Raw genomic sequence first — 14,803 nt, 5'->3', positions numbered from 1 at the left:
CCTTCTTTGGCGAGATTTCCCACAGCTTCATTTTTACAACATTCGCATCAACCCAAAATAAAGCATATTCTTTTTCACAGAGTTCCCTCATCAAAATCGATCCCTCAATACTATCAACTTCTCACAATCTTTGTGGGGAAAAGGCAAGCTCTGGGCAATCCGCTCCCGTTAGACGGCAAGGGGGCAACAAACACGCGCTCAGCTACATCGCTGCTTGAGAAAATACAACGTAACAATCCAAGGTTGCTGCAGCCCGTTTCGGTAAAGCGCAACAGTGTTTTCTTAAATGTGTCAGTGAACGTGGAACGTGTAACTCTTTCGTATGGGGAAGTGGGCGGCTCTGAAAAGAGCCTTTGGACTGGTTTTTAGTTCAGATCTCACTGCAGGATTGATGTTTAGCCTCCGAAGCCGTACAGAGTGCGACCCTGACGTTTCAAAGCGTACACCACATCCATGGCAGTGACAGTCTTCCTCTTGGCATGCTCGGTGTAGGTAACGGCATCGCGAATAACGTTCTCCAAAAACACCTTCAGCACACCGCGCGTCTCCTCGTAAATCAGACCAGAGATACGCTTGACACCACCTCGCCGGGCAAGGCGACGAATTGCGGGCTTGGTAATACCCTGGATATTATCACGAAGAACCTTACGGTGACGCTTGGCGCCTCCCTTCCCCAAACCTTTTCCTCCCTTTCCTCTTCCGGACATTTTCCAACACCTTCACTACTGCAGCCTACAACAGAAACAATGTCACACTGTTGAAGTGCACGCTTATATTCACTGAAAGACGACCTCATTGAGGCCCCATACTCAAAGAAAAGGCGGTTCGCGTTAGAGCCCGCCTCCTTCAAGCAGGGATCAAAGAGTCAACGATGCTTTTTCAGTATGTCATACTCGTGCGAATTGTTAGCATAGCAACAATGACTGTAATGGAATATCTGTAATCTAAATTTGGTGCCTGTCAAGGTCTTACATCATGAATGCAATGCTGTTCATGTTGCCATCCTTTGTTACAACAGTTTCCTGATTCTTTACATTATTCTCGTCATTCACCGTATCAGAGCGCCATCTACTGGCCGCCATTGTTAATGAAACAAAGAATACGCAGTTTTAAGTTTTTTGCTGTTCACATGTGAGAAAGAGAACTATCGTTCACTCGCCTTTTCATTCTCGTTTGCTTCGAAGATAAGACAATTAATGGTCACGTCTTTCCCTACGAGGGCAATGCCCGTGAGTATAATTTGTTTTTAGTTTATATCGTCGTTGCATTTAAGAAACATGTCAAAGTCTCTTAGTTTTATACAATTTCTGTTGTCATACGTAACGGTGGCTAATGTGGTTCAGATATCAATACAGTGTAGCCTATGTAAGCAAGATGCATATTCTGTAATAAGTTACACTCAGACAAAGCATGTCAGGCTAAAAAAAAAGATTTATTTGTGTTTTGCGGTTTTACAATAAGAGAATAAAGGAAAGAAAGGAACTGAGGATCAAGCTGTTCATCCTTTAGTCTCGTGTTTAGCTTGCTGGCTAGCTAAGTAGCTTAGTGAGGCCAGTATAGTGCCTTCTCTTGCTTGGCCCCCTAACAGCACCCACAAAACAGTTCACCGCGATACACGGTCAATGGAACATTATGATTAAGACTCTGAAGTACGTTAGGCAAAGGAATACAGAAAACTGGTTACAGCTCTTGGATTGTTGTTGATAGTGATTTTGCACAAACAGCCATAGCTACCGAGCCGACACCTCTAAGATCAGATCAGACAACTTCCTTCCACGCTTTGAAAAGCTGAATGATCAGAACCATAGTTCAGAATCGCTATCCTGGCGAAAAGCCACAAAAAAATCTCCAAAAGACCGAAACAACCATATAGATGTCGTGCTAGAATTTGCTGTGGTAAGCAGGGTTCATAGAGTAAAAGTTATTGTGAATTTACATGCAATTTACTGTGCTAAACAGGTTTCATAGGATCACAAAAGCCTGTCTAATGCGTGGCATGTCGTTAGACGGGTGCCTTGCTCACTGCGAGGTGTCAATAGCCTACACAATAGTGCACTTGTCAGCACACACACACACACACACAGATGGTAGAAAAAAAGACTTGAATACTTCATTTGAATGAAGATTTATCTGTGAAATTCTAACTGTAATAATATGTTAGAATTCAAACCGCCTTTCCTAAGTACCTTTTCAAAACCTTGAGTAGTGAGTACTTTAATTCAGAAAGGCTCTCAGTCTCCAAACAGAAATAAAATATTGCTAAAGGCATCTCACTACTCTTTCAGCTTCTTCTTGTTCATTCACTTTCCCTATAATTCCTGGACAATCAAAGTATAGTGGCAAACACGCCCGGTACCAGGAGAAAATACAGAGGGGTGCAATTGCAATCCAATGTGGGGCAGAAAAAGTCATAAATACTATGTAGATACAGGGATATAAGGAGTCAACTGGGGGTGCAATGCACCCCTACTCACCCACCCCATGCATTGCTAGGAATATGATCTACAGCAGTGTTTCTCAACCCTCTCCTGGAGGACCCCCTGCCCTGCATGTTTTCGATCTCTCCCTGCGCCAACACAGCTGATTCAAATGATCAACTCGTTATGAACTCCTGAAGCTGCTTAGTAACAAACTGATCATTTGAATCAGCTGTGTTAGGTTAGATCAGGTTAAAAAAAGAATTGATGGCAAGGTTGCAGATTGAAATTCTTGGTGAAATCCAACCTTTACACCCTTTAATAAGACACCTAAATGTACTTTCACCTGTAAATATCAAGATGCATACTTTCTCAATATAATAAGTAAATGACAAGCAAGCGGCCATGGATAAGGATGTCAACTAAACAAATGACTTATGTATAATGGAATGGGACTATTAAATAATAACCCGGAATATATCTTACTTATGAAACTTGAGGAAGTAATGGTTTACGTCAAGGATAATAGACTGGAACTTCTGGACTGGATCTGCATTTCAAGTATAATAATGTTGAATAACACAAAGCCTGGACCCCTGTAGCATGAACAGGTAGGTATTTCTGGATTCCATCTGAAACAGTTCTTCTCAAAACTTGTCCCGGAGACGTAGTGGCCCATTGTGTTTGTTGGTCTGCAATCCATCTCAAGTATTAATTGGTGAATTTGACTACTAATCCAGACTCTTATTAAAAAGCTCTACACCAGCCATTTGTACACAGCGATTTGCCACCAGCGTTTGTACACAGAACAAATTACAGAGTATAAAAAGTATGGGCTAGGTAATGTTAGGCACGCTGTCCAGTAAGGAATGATTTCCAATTTCCATCCAAAATACATATGATAGAAAAATTCCATTGCTGATTAAATTAGTGCGGATTTTCCCCCGCCTGCATGCGGCTGCAATGTCTGGCTAAAATATGACTGGAGCCACACATTTCAGAGAGAACAGTGCTTGCCGAGCTTCTGTCTCTCCTCAAAACAATCAGCTGTCCTCTACATTATATCTGTGCGGATGTAAACAGACACCAAATACCACTTTCTTTTCTTCAGTTCCATTAACAACATATCTTTTATTTACACTTCTTGGCAGATATGAAAACATCCACATCACTTCCAGAGGCCACTGACAAGAGCTATAGTTGAGAAAAAGACCTCCTTCATTAAATCCAAATTAATTTCATTCTTTATGACCATATTTTTTGTTTCACATCTGGAGTCATATTCTTAGCCAGTGTTATTGCCAACTGCAAAGAGTGACAATTATACATCAGAACATCAGCAACTCCCCGCGAAGGAGTTTTTTTTTTTTTTCCTCTGTATGCAATTTTCCTGCTAACACCAAATATAAATGCATGTACCAGGGCCTGGGGTGTTGTGAACTGAAAATGAAAATGTTTTTACCATTCCTCCTTTTGACATACCAAAATATGAAACTCCAGTTTCCTATTTAGAAACATAAAGCCATTGTACCTACTTTAACTACCAAACTAGATTAAACTTTAATGAGAATAGTTCCCAATTTACTTTTTACTTGTGTGGGGTTTACTGTGATTTCATAATGAGTGTACATTTTGAGATTACATTTTAAACCATATCTTCTCTTTAACTGTTTAGTTACATCTTTCTTTGAATACAAGTTCTCCATTGTAGCAAGCAGTAGCACAAACATTGCACTACTACCGAATTAAACCAAAAACCCTGCGACACTCATTAAGCAATTATGTAATTGTGTTAATTGTAATAGTATGCAAGTTTGTGATTCTACTTAATATTACTTAGAAGCTGTAACACCACAGCTCCTCATGTTAGTTTTCTTTTTTTACAAATATGTGTGTATATGTGTGATATTGGCAACAAAATGCATGCCATTGATAATTATTATGAAAATTGATATTAACAATATGCTATACTATGATTAGTTAGTTTGATGTCCAGCTCCATAAGAACTCCTGGGACGCAACAGTCTCCATAACTACATATGTTTTCACTCAGAATTAGTTTTCATGTTATACTTCCTTTCGTTCGGGAGAGAATGGGCTAAATTAGTACCATTTGGTTAGGTCAGAAATTGCATAAGCATCAGGTTTGCATGATACGCCTTGCCAGTTTTTATATTCAAGACAGCTTTGTGAGTTTTACACATACCGTGGATATAAAAAGTCTATGCACCCTTATGAAACTGCACATTTTTGAAATGTAAAGACAGAAAAAACAAAGTAAATGTCAGACTCTTTCCATTTTTACTGCGACCTTGGGTGTGCAAAATGACGATATTAGATCGTGAACGATTAAAATGTCTCTACGATCTGCCTTTACAGAGAGATCGTTAGTATCGTGCTATTGTGCACATTCTATCAGTTGCAGTTCTATGGCTCATACACGCATCCAAAGTTGTTTTGTCAGCCAAATCCGTTTCGGCACACCAATAAACCGCGATTAACCCCGCCCATTTGCCTCCTGCCATTGACTTTTCATGCATTCGCGTCGCGTTCGGTTAAAACACACCTTAATAACGAAGGCATCTGAGAAAGGCACTCCGTATGACAGGACAAGTAAGCGCTGGAAAGAGGTAACTGATGCAGCGTCATTTTACCTGGCCAAGGATATGATTCCCATAAAAAAACCGTGGAAAATGAGGGTTCAAAAGACTGCTAAAAACAGTGGATCCGGGGTACGAGATACCCAGCTGCAAATATTCTTCCAACACGGCTATTCCACGGCTGTACACCAAATCCCGCTACACGATTCAACACAAAATTCAGTATGTAGATCTATACCTAAAAATAACTCTGTGGATCCCCACGTTAGCTTGATTACTAGCAAGCGAAATAAAACTAACCATACTTCACGTGGCGATGTAAGCATTGCTGTTGTCAGGGGCTTAGTAAGAGTAGCCTATCACAAAAGAAGCAGCCAACCTGTTTAAGTAGCTAGTCTTCAACAATCGTTCAGATAGGTAGCCTGTTAGCTAACTAGCCATGTTTGTCAAATCTATCGCTAGATAGCTAACGATAGCTAACGTTAGCTCCCCAGCCAGTTAGCATCGATTATGCAACGCAGCAATTTTCAGTTAATCGTGCTGCACGTATAAGATTTTTACGGAGGCAGCTGACGTTGAAGGAGGAACTTGGAGCTTCTTTACTCGCAGACTACAATTCACGTTCATCAATAAAGTGAGAACCAGACCCGTTATTAACCCAAATGTTCTCGAATGAATTGAAAAGTGTACTATCCAAGCAGTAATAGAAGTTGCTTGTTGTTGTAATGATGACACACAAGTAGTAGCGCTAACTGGTTAACATTAGCTCTAACATTATTGTGATTAGGCTACTGTAATCTGACACAAAATACTGGTCTGTCTTAGCATAATGACTGAAACGTAAGCTGCCTCCGTAAAAATCTTATCCATGCAGCACGATTAAATGAAAATCGCCGCGTTGCATAATCGATAAATCTATAAGGCGTGTGAGGGGGCAATCGTGCTCGGGCATGGTACAAGGCAACCGGGCCAAGTGTGAGTAGGCATGCGCCCTTAGAGGGCTTGATGAACCCAAATGCCTGCCAGGTGTGTCCACTGGGCATGCTGTGAAGTGGGGAAGGGCTGGAGCCACTAGTGGGGGAAGCACTGGCCCTACATCACCTCTCCTGTCGTTGTGTCACAATATCAAATAACTAAACTCGCATGTCGCAACATGATGCAAATCACGCACAACATGACAACGAGGTAACTGGGATTTCACTCGCTCCAGGAAATATACGACACCGTGGTTCTTCAACATCACCGTCATCAAATCCACCGTCGAACTCTTCAGATACACGACAATGTACTGAATAAGCACGCATTCATATCACACACAAAGTGTGGAAACCTAACTATAAATGTGCACGACGAAACATAAAACACGTAAATAAACATACCTCGCTGGCTGCACACAACCAAGAGGGAATGAGTCCACTTGAAGAAACATAAAATCTAAAAACGGGCAATGCGATATCACGTATAAACTCATTAAGCGGAGTGTAAAAACTTCTCCAGCTTCACATTTCTTCGTGGAGGAGATTGCAACAACTAAATGTGTCCCTGTGTAAACGTACTTCCTGCGTAGTGTTAAAACGAAACGAATCAATATTCATGAAAATAAATTACATAAACAATATATGTAAACATACCATAACAAATGATGACATGAATAATATTTATGGCAGTTAAATGGGAGAAGCAGTCACTTATTGCTCATACTTCTCCAGGTTGGATTAGTGTACTGTTTGATTTATGCTCCGTTTTCCCTAATGAAATTCAATTGACCAAGAGTCCAGAGATTTACCTAAAACCATTGTCCATGTGCCGTATTGCTTGGCTGCTAGCGGATGTGACAAAGACAGTAAAAAGTGTTTTTCTTGTGATTGTTTTTTTCTTTTAAATTTTATCAACACAAATATTCTACAAAGAAATGAAGGACCTTGTATAAAAGACCCCCGGGTTGGTCCGCAGAGCAACAGGTGTATATGCGGTGTGTATACATTCACAAACACTCCCCAATCACTCCGCCCTCCCCTCAGCCTACATCCATCCTTTATGCCTTTTCTCACTCCTCCTATCCCAGACCACAATTTCCAGCTCCTCCCAGGCTCCTCCTTCAAGATCATCCCATTTTCCATTTAATACACCATTATTTAATTTTTAAGCTGTTACATTTACCCCGCCTGGAAAGTCCCATAAACTCCATGGCCATTAATTGTATATTATTTTTAAACACAACACTTCTGAAATTTCCCATTATTTCCAATCCACACCTATATGATTTTTAAACATAATTAAATAATACACAGCATATATGCCTGGAATATTACCATTATTTCCAGGCCCACATTTAAATAATAAAAAAGGTTAAGTAACTCAGTTAGCCAGACTGCAGTGCTGCAGACTGTAAGAAGGCACACAGATATCTATGTGCCATAAGCTACAAGGTTAGGCCTTAAAGCAAAGGGTTAATGTAAGAACTAGGCCCTGTCTGGACACGGCCTAGGAGATGGGACACGAGAGCAAGACAAAGAAGAATTAAACCCCGCGAAGGGGGGCCGTTGGCTCAGCACTACTATGATGGCCAACTATGACAAATTGCAGTAAATCCACATACAGTTCGCAAGCATTTGCCAATAGATGTCAGCTAGGCCAAAGCAGGCAATCAGCTCTTATTTTCTAGCTGTATGACTCCTAAAAGAAAATATAAAACTAAAATGGGATGCATATGTTAAAAGGAGGCAAAAACATGCTGACATGCTGTAGGGGCATGTCAGGGGGAGAAGATACAATAAGCGAAGGTGGCATGACTATGAGTCAGAGGAAGAAGACACAATAAGTGTGACTGTAAAACAATAGGAGAAAGTAGCATGACTATGAAACCAGATAAAAAAAGATACAATAAGCGTAGACCATAAACCAAGTCCTGTAATAGCCCCCAAGATTACCCCCCTAGCGGTGTCTTACAATGGCCTACATGCAATGTTTATGACCTAGGGTAACCCCCAGCATTATTTAGGCATAGATTCACATCATATTAATTTTCAGTAGTAGTGCTTAATGCATACATATTATTAAGCAATTAGAATACATATTATTTAAGGCTACCATATTAGATTGTCTGGTTTCCTTATACAATTCCAGACCTCCACATGTACAGTAAAGATAAAATAAATAACTAATGTAATATATCGATAACTTCAGTTAATATGTCAGTAACCGTGGTGAAAATCAAAAGCCAAAATCTGTTGGCAATGCTTATGATGTTTGCTGGCAATAACTTATTTCCATCATGTAACAAGCTTAATCGTACCATGTCAAGCTCCGCTTTTCTCTGGGGGGGGGGGAGAAAGTGGCAATACTCAAAATTTACATATGGGGTATACACTTTTTCAAAAATTTTCCACCACACATGGTTCACTTGCAGTACAGAGGTCTAAAGTAACATCTAGACATTTAAAAATCTTTTCAAAGCAAGGTGCTGTTTCTGCACTGCCCAGCATATGGTCGAGTTCAGTATTCCCAACTGTGTAAGAAAGCGCCACCTTTGCAGAAAACATAGCCCAATGCAGAGGGTTTGGGGTATGCTTTGTGATGAACTGTGGCAGGTGTCATTTACTAGAAATGGCTCCAGAAAATTGCAAAAGTAGACAATACTTTGTCTGAGGAACCTATACTGTCCCAACAGCACTTCTTCTGAGTAGATGAGTGGATCGATCCTGTCCCTGAACACACTTTCAGAGTGCAGATCTTTTCAGACTATTAAGACTATGTCCACGGGAGTTTCCGTGAAAGGGGATGGACCACCGCCGACTGTAAAAGTGCTTGGGTTATTCAGAATCAAAGGGGAACGCCACCTGAATGTGAAGGACACTGAAATCACGGAAATAAAAGACTGGGATACCACATTTATTTGTGATGTTCTGAGAAAACCAGCAGGCTGTATGTTAAATAATTAATAATAATAACAAACAGGTAAAAGCAACAATTATGGAACATGCACCTGAAACAGCTCTCTTGTCATGAGGACAAAACACCACAAAGGACCCGGGAAGTCCCAAGCACCCAAGAGAATAATCATCCTCCTCTGTGCCTTCACTCATCCCGCTTTGTGAAACACTCCCTAATATGATGAATATTCAATAACCATTGTGTAACACAGGCTTTTATAAAAGGGAAGAATGGCATGAAAATAAAGACTTCGTTAGCCCCACCCTTGCTCTTTTATCTATGCTGATCCATATCTCTGTCATATGACCCAAGAGGTGTGGCAAAGAAATGAATCAATTACGCCATTATCCAATGCTTGATCAGAAAGCCCTGGAATCAACAGTCTCATGTTCAAACTGAAAGAGCTTGATTATGGGAAGGTTTGAATACACTGGTAAACCCAAAGTCCTGAAGAAAAATATACATTGATACTACAAATAAAAACAAAAAAATAATAATAATAATCTTGTAATTATCTTATAATCTTATAATCTTATATATACATTTAGTTTCCTGCTGATAGCTGCCTTTTGCTTTTTCGTCGGCAGCTGATTGCTTAACAAGGCTTGAGGGTATTTCAATCAAGGTACAGTACAAGACAAGCAAAAACCCATGGAAGGTAAAATGTGATGTCATAGTGAACACAGTTTTTCATCAGGAGCTCATATTATATTTCCTGCAAAAAAATCAAAATTCATCTCTTAAGCAAATTTCAATACCCAAAGATACTCAATTCAATTCAATTCAATTCAATTCAATTTTATTTGTATAGCGCTTTTTACAACAGGGCAGCGAAGTAGCAGGACTGGAGATCGGGGTGTGATGCTTGGACTACAGCTCCAGGCAGGAGCCCGGAGCAGGGACAGGAAACAAATAGAGAACAATGATTAGTGGACAGTAAGAACGACATGAATGTACAGCAGAGGGGCAGGAGAGGAGGGGCAGGGAAAAAGGTACCAGTGTGCAACAAGGAAAAAACCCCGGCTATAGTAGTTTTGCCCACTCTTGGAATGATGAGAAGCCCGGCATTTTGGGAACAAAGGGCTCTTTGTGGAAGGTACGGATGAAGAAGGTCCTTAAGATACGGAGGGGCAAGCCCATTTAAAGCCTTAAATGTCAGTAAAAGTATTTTAAAATTGATCCGGTATTTAATGGATAACCAATGGAGAGAAGCTAGTATTGGGGTAATGTGCTCAAAGGGTTTAGTTCTACTTAAGATTCGAGCAGCTGCATTTTGTACCAGCTGAAGGGGTTTTAGTGAGATATTTGCACATTCTGATAAGAGGGCATTACAACAGTCTAATCTGGATGTTACAAAGGCGTGGATTAATTTTTCAGCATCATTGATTGATACAATTTTCCTGATTTTGGCTATATTTCTGAAATGGGAGAAGGCTGTATTAGAGGTGTTAGTTATGTGAGTTTCAAAGAGAGCTAAGGATCAATAATGACATCAAGGTCTTTGATAGCTGTACTCGAGGAGAGGGAGACACCATCAAGGTCCAGCGTAAAGTGAGTGAATTTGCTCTAGATTGACATTTGGCGACAAACGACCAACCTCTTGATAATAAACTAGATGAGACACAGCAGCATGCGCAATCTTGTTCAAACACAAACTGCTTTTGCAAAGTACCCTTCCAAAAGCTGAGTGCTGAGTACTGTAATCCAGAAATGCTGTCAGGCAGGCAGATGACAGTCTCCAAGTGGAAAAATAAAATAAACCTTTGACTGAGCCTGCGCAACGACAGCGATGGCCAGCCTGCTCTGAAGCGCAGTGAGCAGTTGTGTTGATATAGATTAGTGACGGTAAAAGGTAGCGGTATCCAGTCTTTGGGTATTTCTCAAAATCAAGGACTCAATTCAGCGTCAGCTGTTGTCATGTTACGTCGCAAAAACACAGCACGACATGCTCACGCCAAAGCCTTTTTTTCTTTTTTAAATGTGACTTCCACTAGATGTCACTGGAGAGCCGTGCAATGTTTTTGATCACAGCGTGATCACATGCGAGAGAACACTGGGATTCTTACGTGACATCACAGCACGTCTACATGCTAGGTAGAAATATTGCTAGGTAGAATGTAGGCGAGGGGGCCGTAGCGCTTCAAGCACAAGCCAAGGACACAATTACACGTCACCTTAATCCACATAAAAACATGGAATACGACAACAGAGATCTGCGCTTCTGAGACACACTGAAGTGGCTCTTAAAAGAGCCGTTGGATATCCGGTTTAGACCGTGTACTGGCGCACTTCAAGCGCGCTCCCCTCGGATGCGGCGGGCCAGCTGAATGTCCTTGGGCATGATGGTCACTCTCTTGGCGTGGATGGCGCAGAGGTTGGTGTCCTCAAACAGGCCGACCAGATAGGCCTCGCTGGCCTCCTGCAGAGCCATGACGGCAGAGCTCTGGAAACGCAGATCGGTCTTGAAGTCCTGGGCAATTTCTCTCACCAGCCGCTGGAAAGGCAGTTTGCGAATCAGAAGCTCGGTGGACTTCTGGTAACGGCGGATTTCTCGCAGAGCCACTGTGCCAGGCCTGTAGCGGTGAGGTTTCTTCACACCGCCTGTAGCAGGCGCGCTCTTACGCGCAGCCTTAGTGGCCAGCTGCTTCCTGGGGGCCTTGCCACCAGTAGATTTGCGGGCAGTCTGCTTGGTTCTAGCCATCTCGACAGCACACTCGTCTGTTGACAGAAAAGTAGCAGTAATACGCTCAGCACATCGTTATATCGCGTAACAGTCAAAGGCTGATTGGATGAGCTCATACGGAGCTCTCATTGGTCTGCACCTCACTTCGTTGTCTGTGGCCATTGGGTCATCGTTTCTGCCGCCTAAAATTCAAACATCTTTCTCTCTACTCCCGCCTTCTTTCCCAACCTTTTCGCAAGCCTTCCTCAAGCATAACGCCCTTTAAAATATCCCAATCGGGGACAGGAACCTGCAACATTTTATTTCAGGTTTTGGGTATAAAGGCTTGTACCCAAACAACATCACTTTTTAAATTACCTGCCTTGCTTTTATCTGGTATGTTTCATACTGTAATTCAACACTAGTTTTGCTTCATTAAGTTGTTTTCAACCTAAACTTTGGAACTACGAGCCTTACTTTACAAGAAGGAAAAATCCCCACAACGCTCTCTCGACAACTGTCAAATAACGCATCCACAACTCGCGAGCCTGGCTTATAGCCACACGCAACGCATTCTTTGAATATTCACTGAATACAGATAAAATTATTGAATATGCGTTATTTACTTTTTCCTTGTAAGTAGTCTGTTTTGCTCCTCTGTACTGTTTCTTTCCCCGTGTCTGTGCATTACTTGTGGTGTACAGCGATAAACCTGTTTCTCACTCGCGGGATCCGTACTGTTTCTAAATGACATGCGGGGGCAATCCAGCATTGATTCACTAATTGCTGTTACTGAGGTGCTAAGTAGAGCGTGAGCGCAGTGGCAAGTTAGCACGAAGGGAGAGGCGCACGAAGATCTGAACAAGACCGAGCTATCCTAGATCTGCATATGCAGTGAAAGATTTTGTGTTTTTAAGGGAGCTGCACGCGTACTCACAGAAATAGAGCTGGCTATACAGCACACTCGCAAATGCAGGCATACAAGCAAGAGAGCTAAGCAGAACGTGTTTGCGCTTTCAGGAAGCTTTTGGGTGGCCCTTAAAAGAGCCTTTGCTGTGCGAGAAATGAACTTTCTGGTGTTCACTTCTTCTTGGGAGCCGCCTTCTTGGCTTTGGTGGTCTTGGGTTTGGCCACCTTGGGCTTGGCGGCCTTGGCTTTCTTGGGACTCTTGGTCGCCTTCTTGGCTGCTACAGGCTTCTTAGCTTTTTTGGGGCTCTTGGTCGCCTTCTTGGGTGCAGCGGGCTTTTTCGCCTTCTTCGGTGACTTCTTGGCGGCGGCGGCGGGCTTCTTCGCCGCTGCCTTCTTAGGCTTTTTGGCGGCAGCGGGTTTTTTGGCGGCCGGCTTTTTCGCCTTAGGAGCCGCTTTCTTAGCGGGTTTCTTTTTCGCAGCCTCGGCTTGCTTTTTGTTGAGCTTGAAAGAACCAGAAGCGCCGGTTCCTTTGGTCTGCAACAGGGTCTCCTTCTTCACCAGGCTCTTGAGTGCCAGCTTGACGCGGGAGTTGTTCTTCTCCACATCGTAGCCGCCGGCCGCCAGAGCTTTCTTCAGGGCGGCGAGGGACACTCCGCTCCGCTCCTTGGAAGCGGACACGGCCTTGACGATCAGTTCTCCAACACTGGGACCCGATTTCTTGGGCTTGCTTGCTGCTTTCTTTCTGGGGGCCTTGGCCGGCGCGGGGGCGGCGGGAGCTGGTGCGACTTCAGCCATTTCTTCTTCGCTCGGTTCTCTTGTCTAATACACTCGCAGTCTGTAGCACAGTCTGATTCAGAGCTGTTCGCCAAGCAGGGGGTTGATGTTAAACGTCACATGAGAACCGTGTAGACTCAACCCCTCGGGCAACAATTCGGTGCTGCCGTCATCTCTGTCCGCTTGTGTTTTCTCTTCGTGCAAAAGAGTAAAAAAAATCAACCCTGAAACTGTTTTACAGGTGAAAATAGCACGGAATACTGACGGAAAGCCTTTCCGCTCGCATCACACCACTCCGTGTTACGGAGTTCCGCTATATTTTTGTGCGACATGCCCAAAACCTAGCCATTTTGCGGGGAGACAGAACCCCTCGTACTGCTTTTCGTGCAGATTTTCACACTTAAAGCGGATAAAACATTTGCTGCACTCTGACATTTCGTGTTATCCATTCGCGCAAGACTCATGCGCAGCTCGAAGAGACGATGCCAGTCGTTTCTTAACCCAGCGTCAGTTTTAAATCGGACTCCTTTTGTGCCGGTTAAAGCACACATCAAACAGCGTTTCCTCTTCGCTGCCAGTGGGTGAGATTTTGATCACTACCATAGTCTGCCTCTCTTTCGTACTGACCGCGTATGTTATCGGGGGTTCTCAAACATGCATACAACACAAACTTTTTTTCTGATTGCCTTTTCAACATTGCCCGGGGTCAAAACCAGAAATCGCACAGGAAGCAGCATGCCATTACACTATTGTCATCCAGCAGAGGCTCATATACACAGTTTTGTTTATACAGCTGGCTATTTACTGAGGTAGCTGTGGGTTAAGTACCTTGCCCAAGGAGTGCACCGGTGGGATTCGAATCAGCGACCTTTTGGTTTCTTACAACACCACACTGTCGCTATTACTCTAGTTCCTGATATCCGTCCCCCTATCCGTGGACTTGTGCGATCTTAATATTCTGTATACTCCCCTTGTCATTTGGGTCAAAAATGATCCACCTTCCCCACACCCGCATGATAAAGCTTCTTAATTGAAATTTAAGCCCCAAATCTATTTTGCATAAAGAACATCATGTCACTCATCAACAGCTTGATGAATAACTCTTTTCGTACTTCACAGTGCGGAGAGACTGCAATGGTTATCACAGTGCGGAGAGACTGCAATTGATTTTTGTTTGTTTGTTTTTGCTACAATCGATGTTCATTCTTTATTTATTATATAGTCCCTGCAAAGGTATAAAAATGGATTGCACTTTGCTTTCAGCAAGAGATAGCACATGACGACCATGGACGTTTAAGTGAATTTTTTTTAAAGGAAATACAGCAATAACATTCTTGAACTTTTTGGCAAACATAATGGCTTTATTTAACTCTCATTTTGGGAAGCATGAGCACCAAACACATGGCTGTGTATTTCTCTGTTTAGCACATGTATGTATGCAAGTCTGCAAGCATGGGCTTTACAGATGTATTTCTCACATTTGTAACACATTGTGCTTTTTACGGTTC

The 14,803-nt window shown here is 42.5% G+C and overlaps 3 protein-coding genes across 3 annotated transcripts; all 3 read right to left on the bottom strand.

Moving 5' to 3' along the window:
* Positions 1 to 395: 395 nt before the first annotated feature.
* Positions 396 to 707, bottom strand: LOC118796328 (histone H4-like). The gene is made up of 2 exons (XM_036555154.1): positions 645 to 707; positions 396 to 611 (listed from the first exon to the last, which is right to left on the bottom strand). Exons 1-2 carry the CDS (start codon positions 705 to 707, stop codon positions 396 to 398), a joined length of 279 nt encoding a protein of 92 aa, XP_036411047.1.
* Positions 708 to 11,240: 10,533 nt separating this feature from the next.
* On the bottom strand, positions 11,241 to 11,663 carry LOC118796308 (histone H3). Its single transcript, XM_036555133.1, has one exon. It carries the CDS (start codon positions 11,649 to 11,651, stop codon positions 11,241 to 11,243), a length of 411 nt encoding a protein of 136 aa, XP_036411026.1. The 5' UTR covers positions 11,652 to 11,663.
* A 1,029-nt stretch (positions 11,664 to 12,692) lies between these two features.
* On the bottom strand, positions 12,693 to 13,316 carry LOC118796304 (histone H1-like). The gene has a single exon (XM_036555128.1). The coding sequence runs from the start codon at positions 13,314 to 13,316 to the stop codon at positions 12,693 to 12,695; it is 624 nt and encodes a 207-aa protein (XP_036411021.1).
* Between the last annotated feature and the right edge of the window lie 1,487 nt (positions 13,317 to 14,803).

This window comes from Megalops cyprinoides, chromosome 21, assembly GCF_013368585.1.
Source record: "Megalops cyprinoides isolate fMegCyp1 chromosome 21, fMegCyp1.pri, whole genome shotgun sequence".
NCBI classification, from domain to species: Eukaryota; Metazoa; Chordata; class Actinopteri; order Elopiformes; family Megalopidae; genus Megalops; species Megalops cyprinoides.
Note: the sequence above shows the minus strand (reverse complement) of the source record. Positions and strands in the feature narration are given on the sequence as shown.

Coding starts and splice junctions, on each gene's coding strand:
- LOC118796328 (XM_036555154.1), bottom strand. CDS start 707: ATGTCCGGAAGAGGAAAGGGAGGAAAAGGTTTGGGGAAGGGAGGCGCC. Junction 612..644: donor GCGCCAAGCGTCACCGTAAG/GTTCTTCGTGAT, acceptor GGTATTACCAAG/CCCGCAATTCGTCGCCTTGC.
- LOC118796308 (XM_036555133.1), bottom strand. CDS start 11,651: ATGGCTAGAACCAAGCAGACTGCCCGCAAATCTACTGGTGGCAAGGCC.
- LOC118796304 (XM_036555128.1), bottom strand. CDS start 13,316: ATGGCTGAAGTCGCACCAGCTCCCGCCGCCCCCGCGCCGGCCAAGGCC.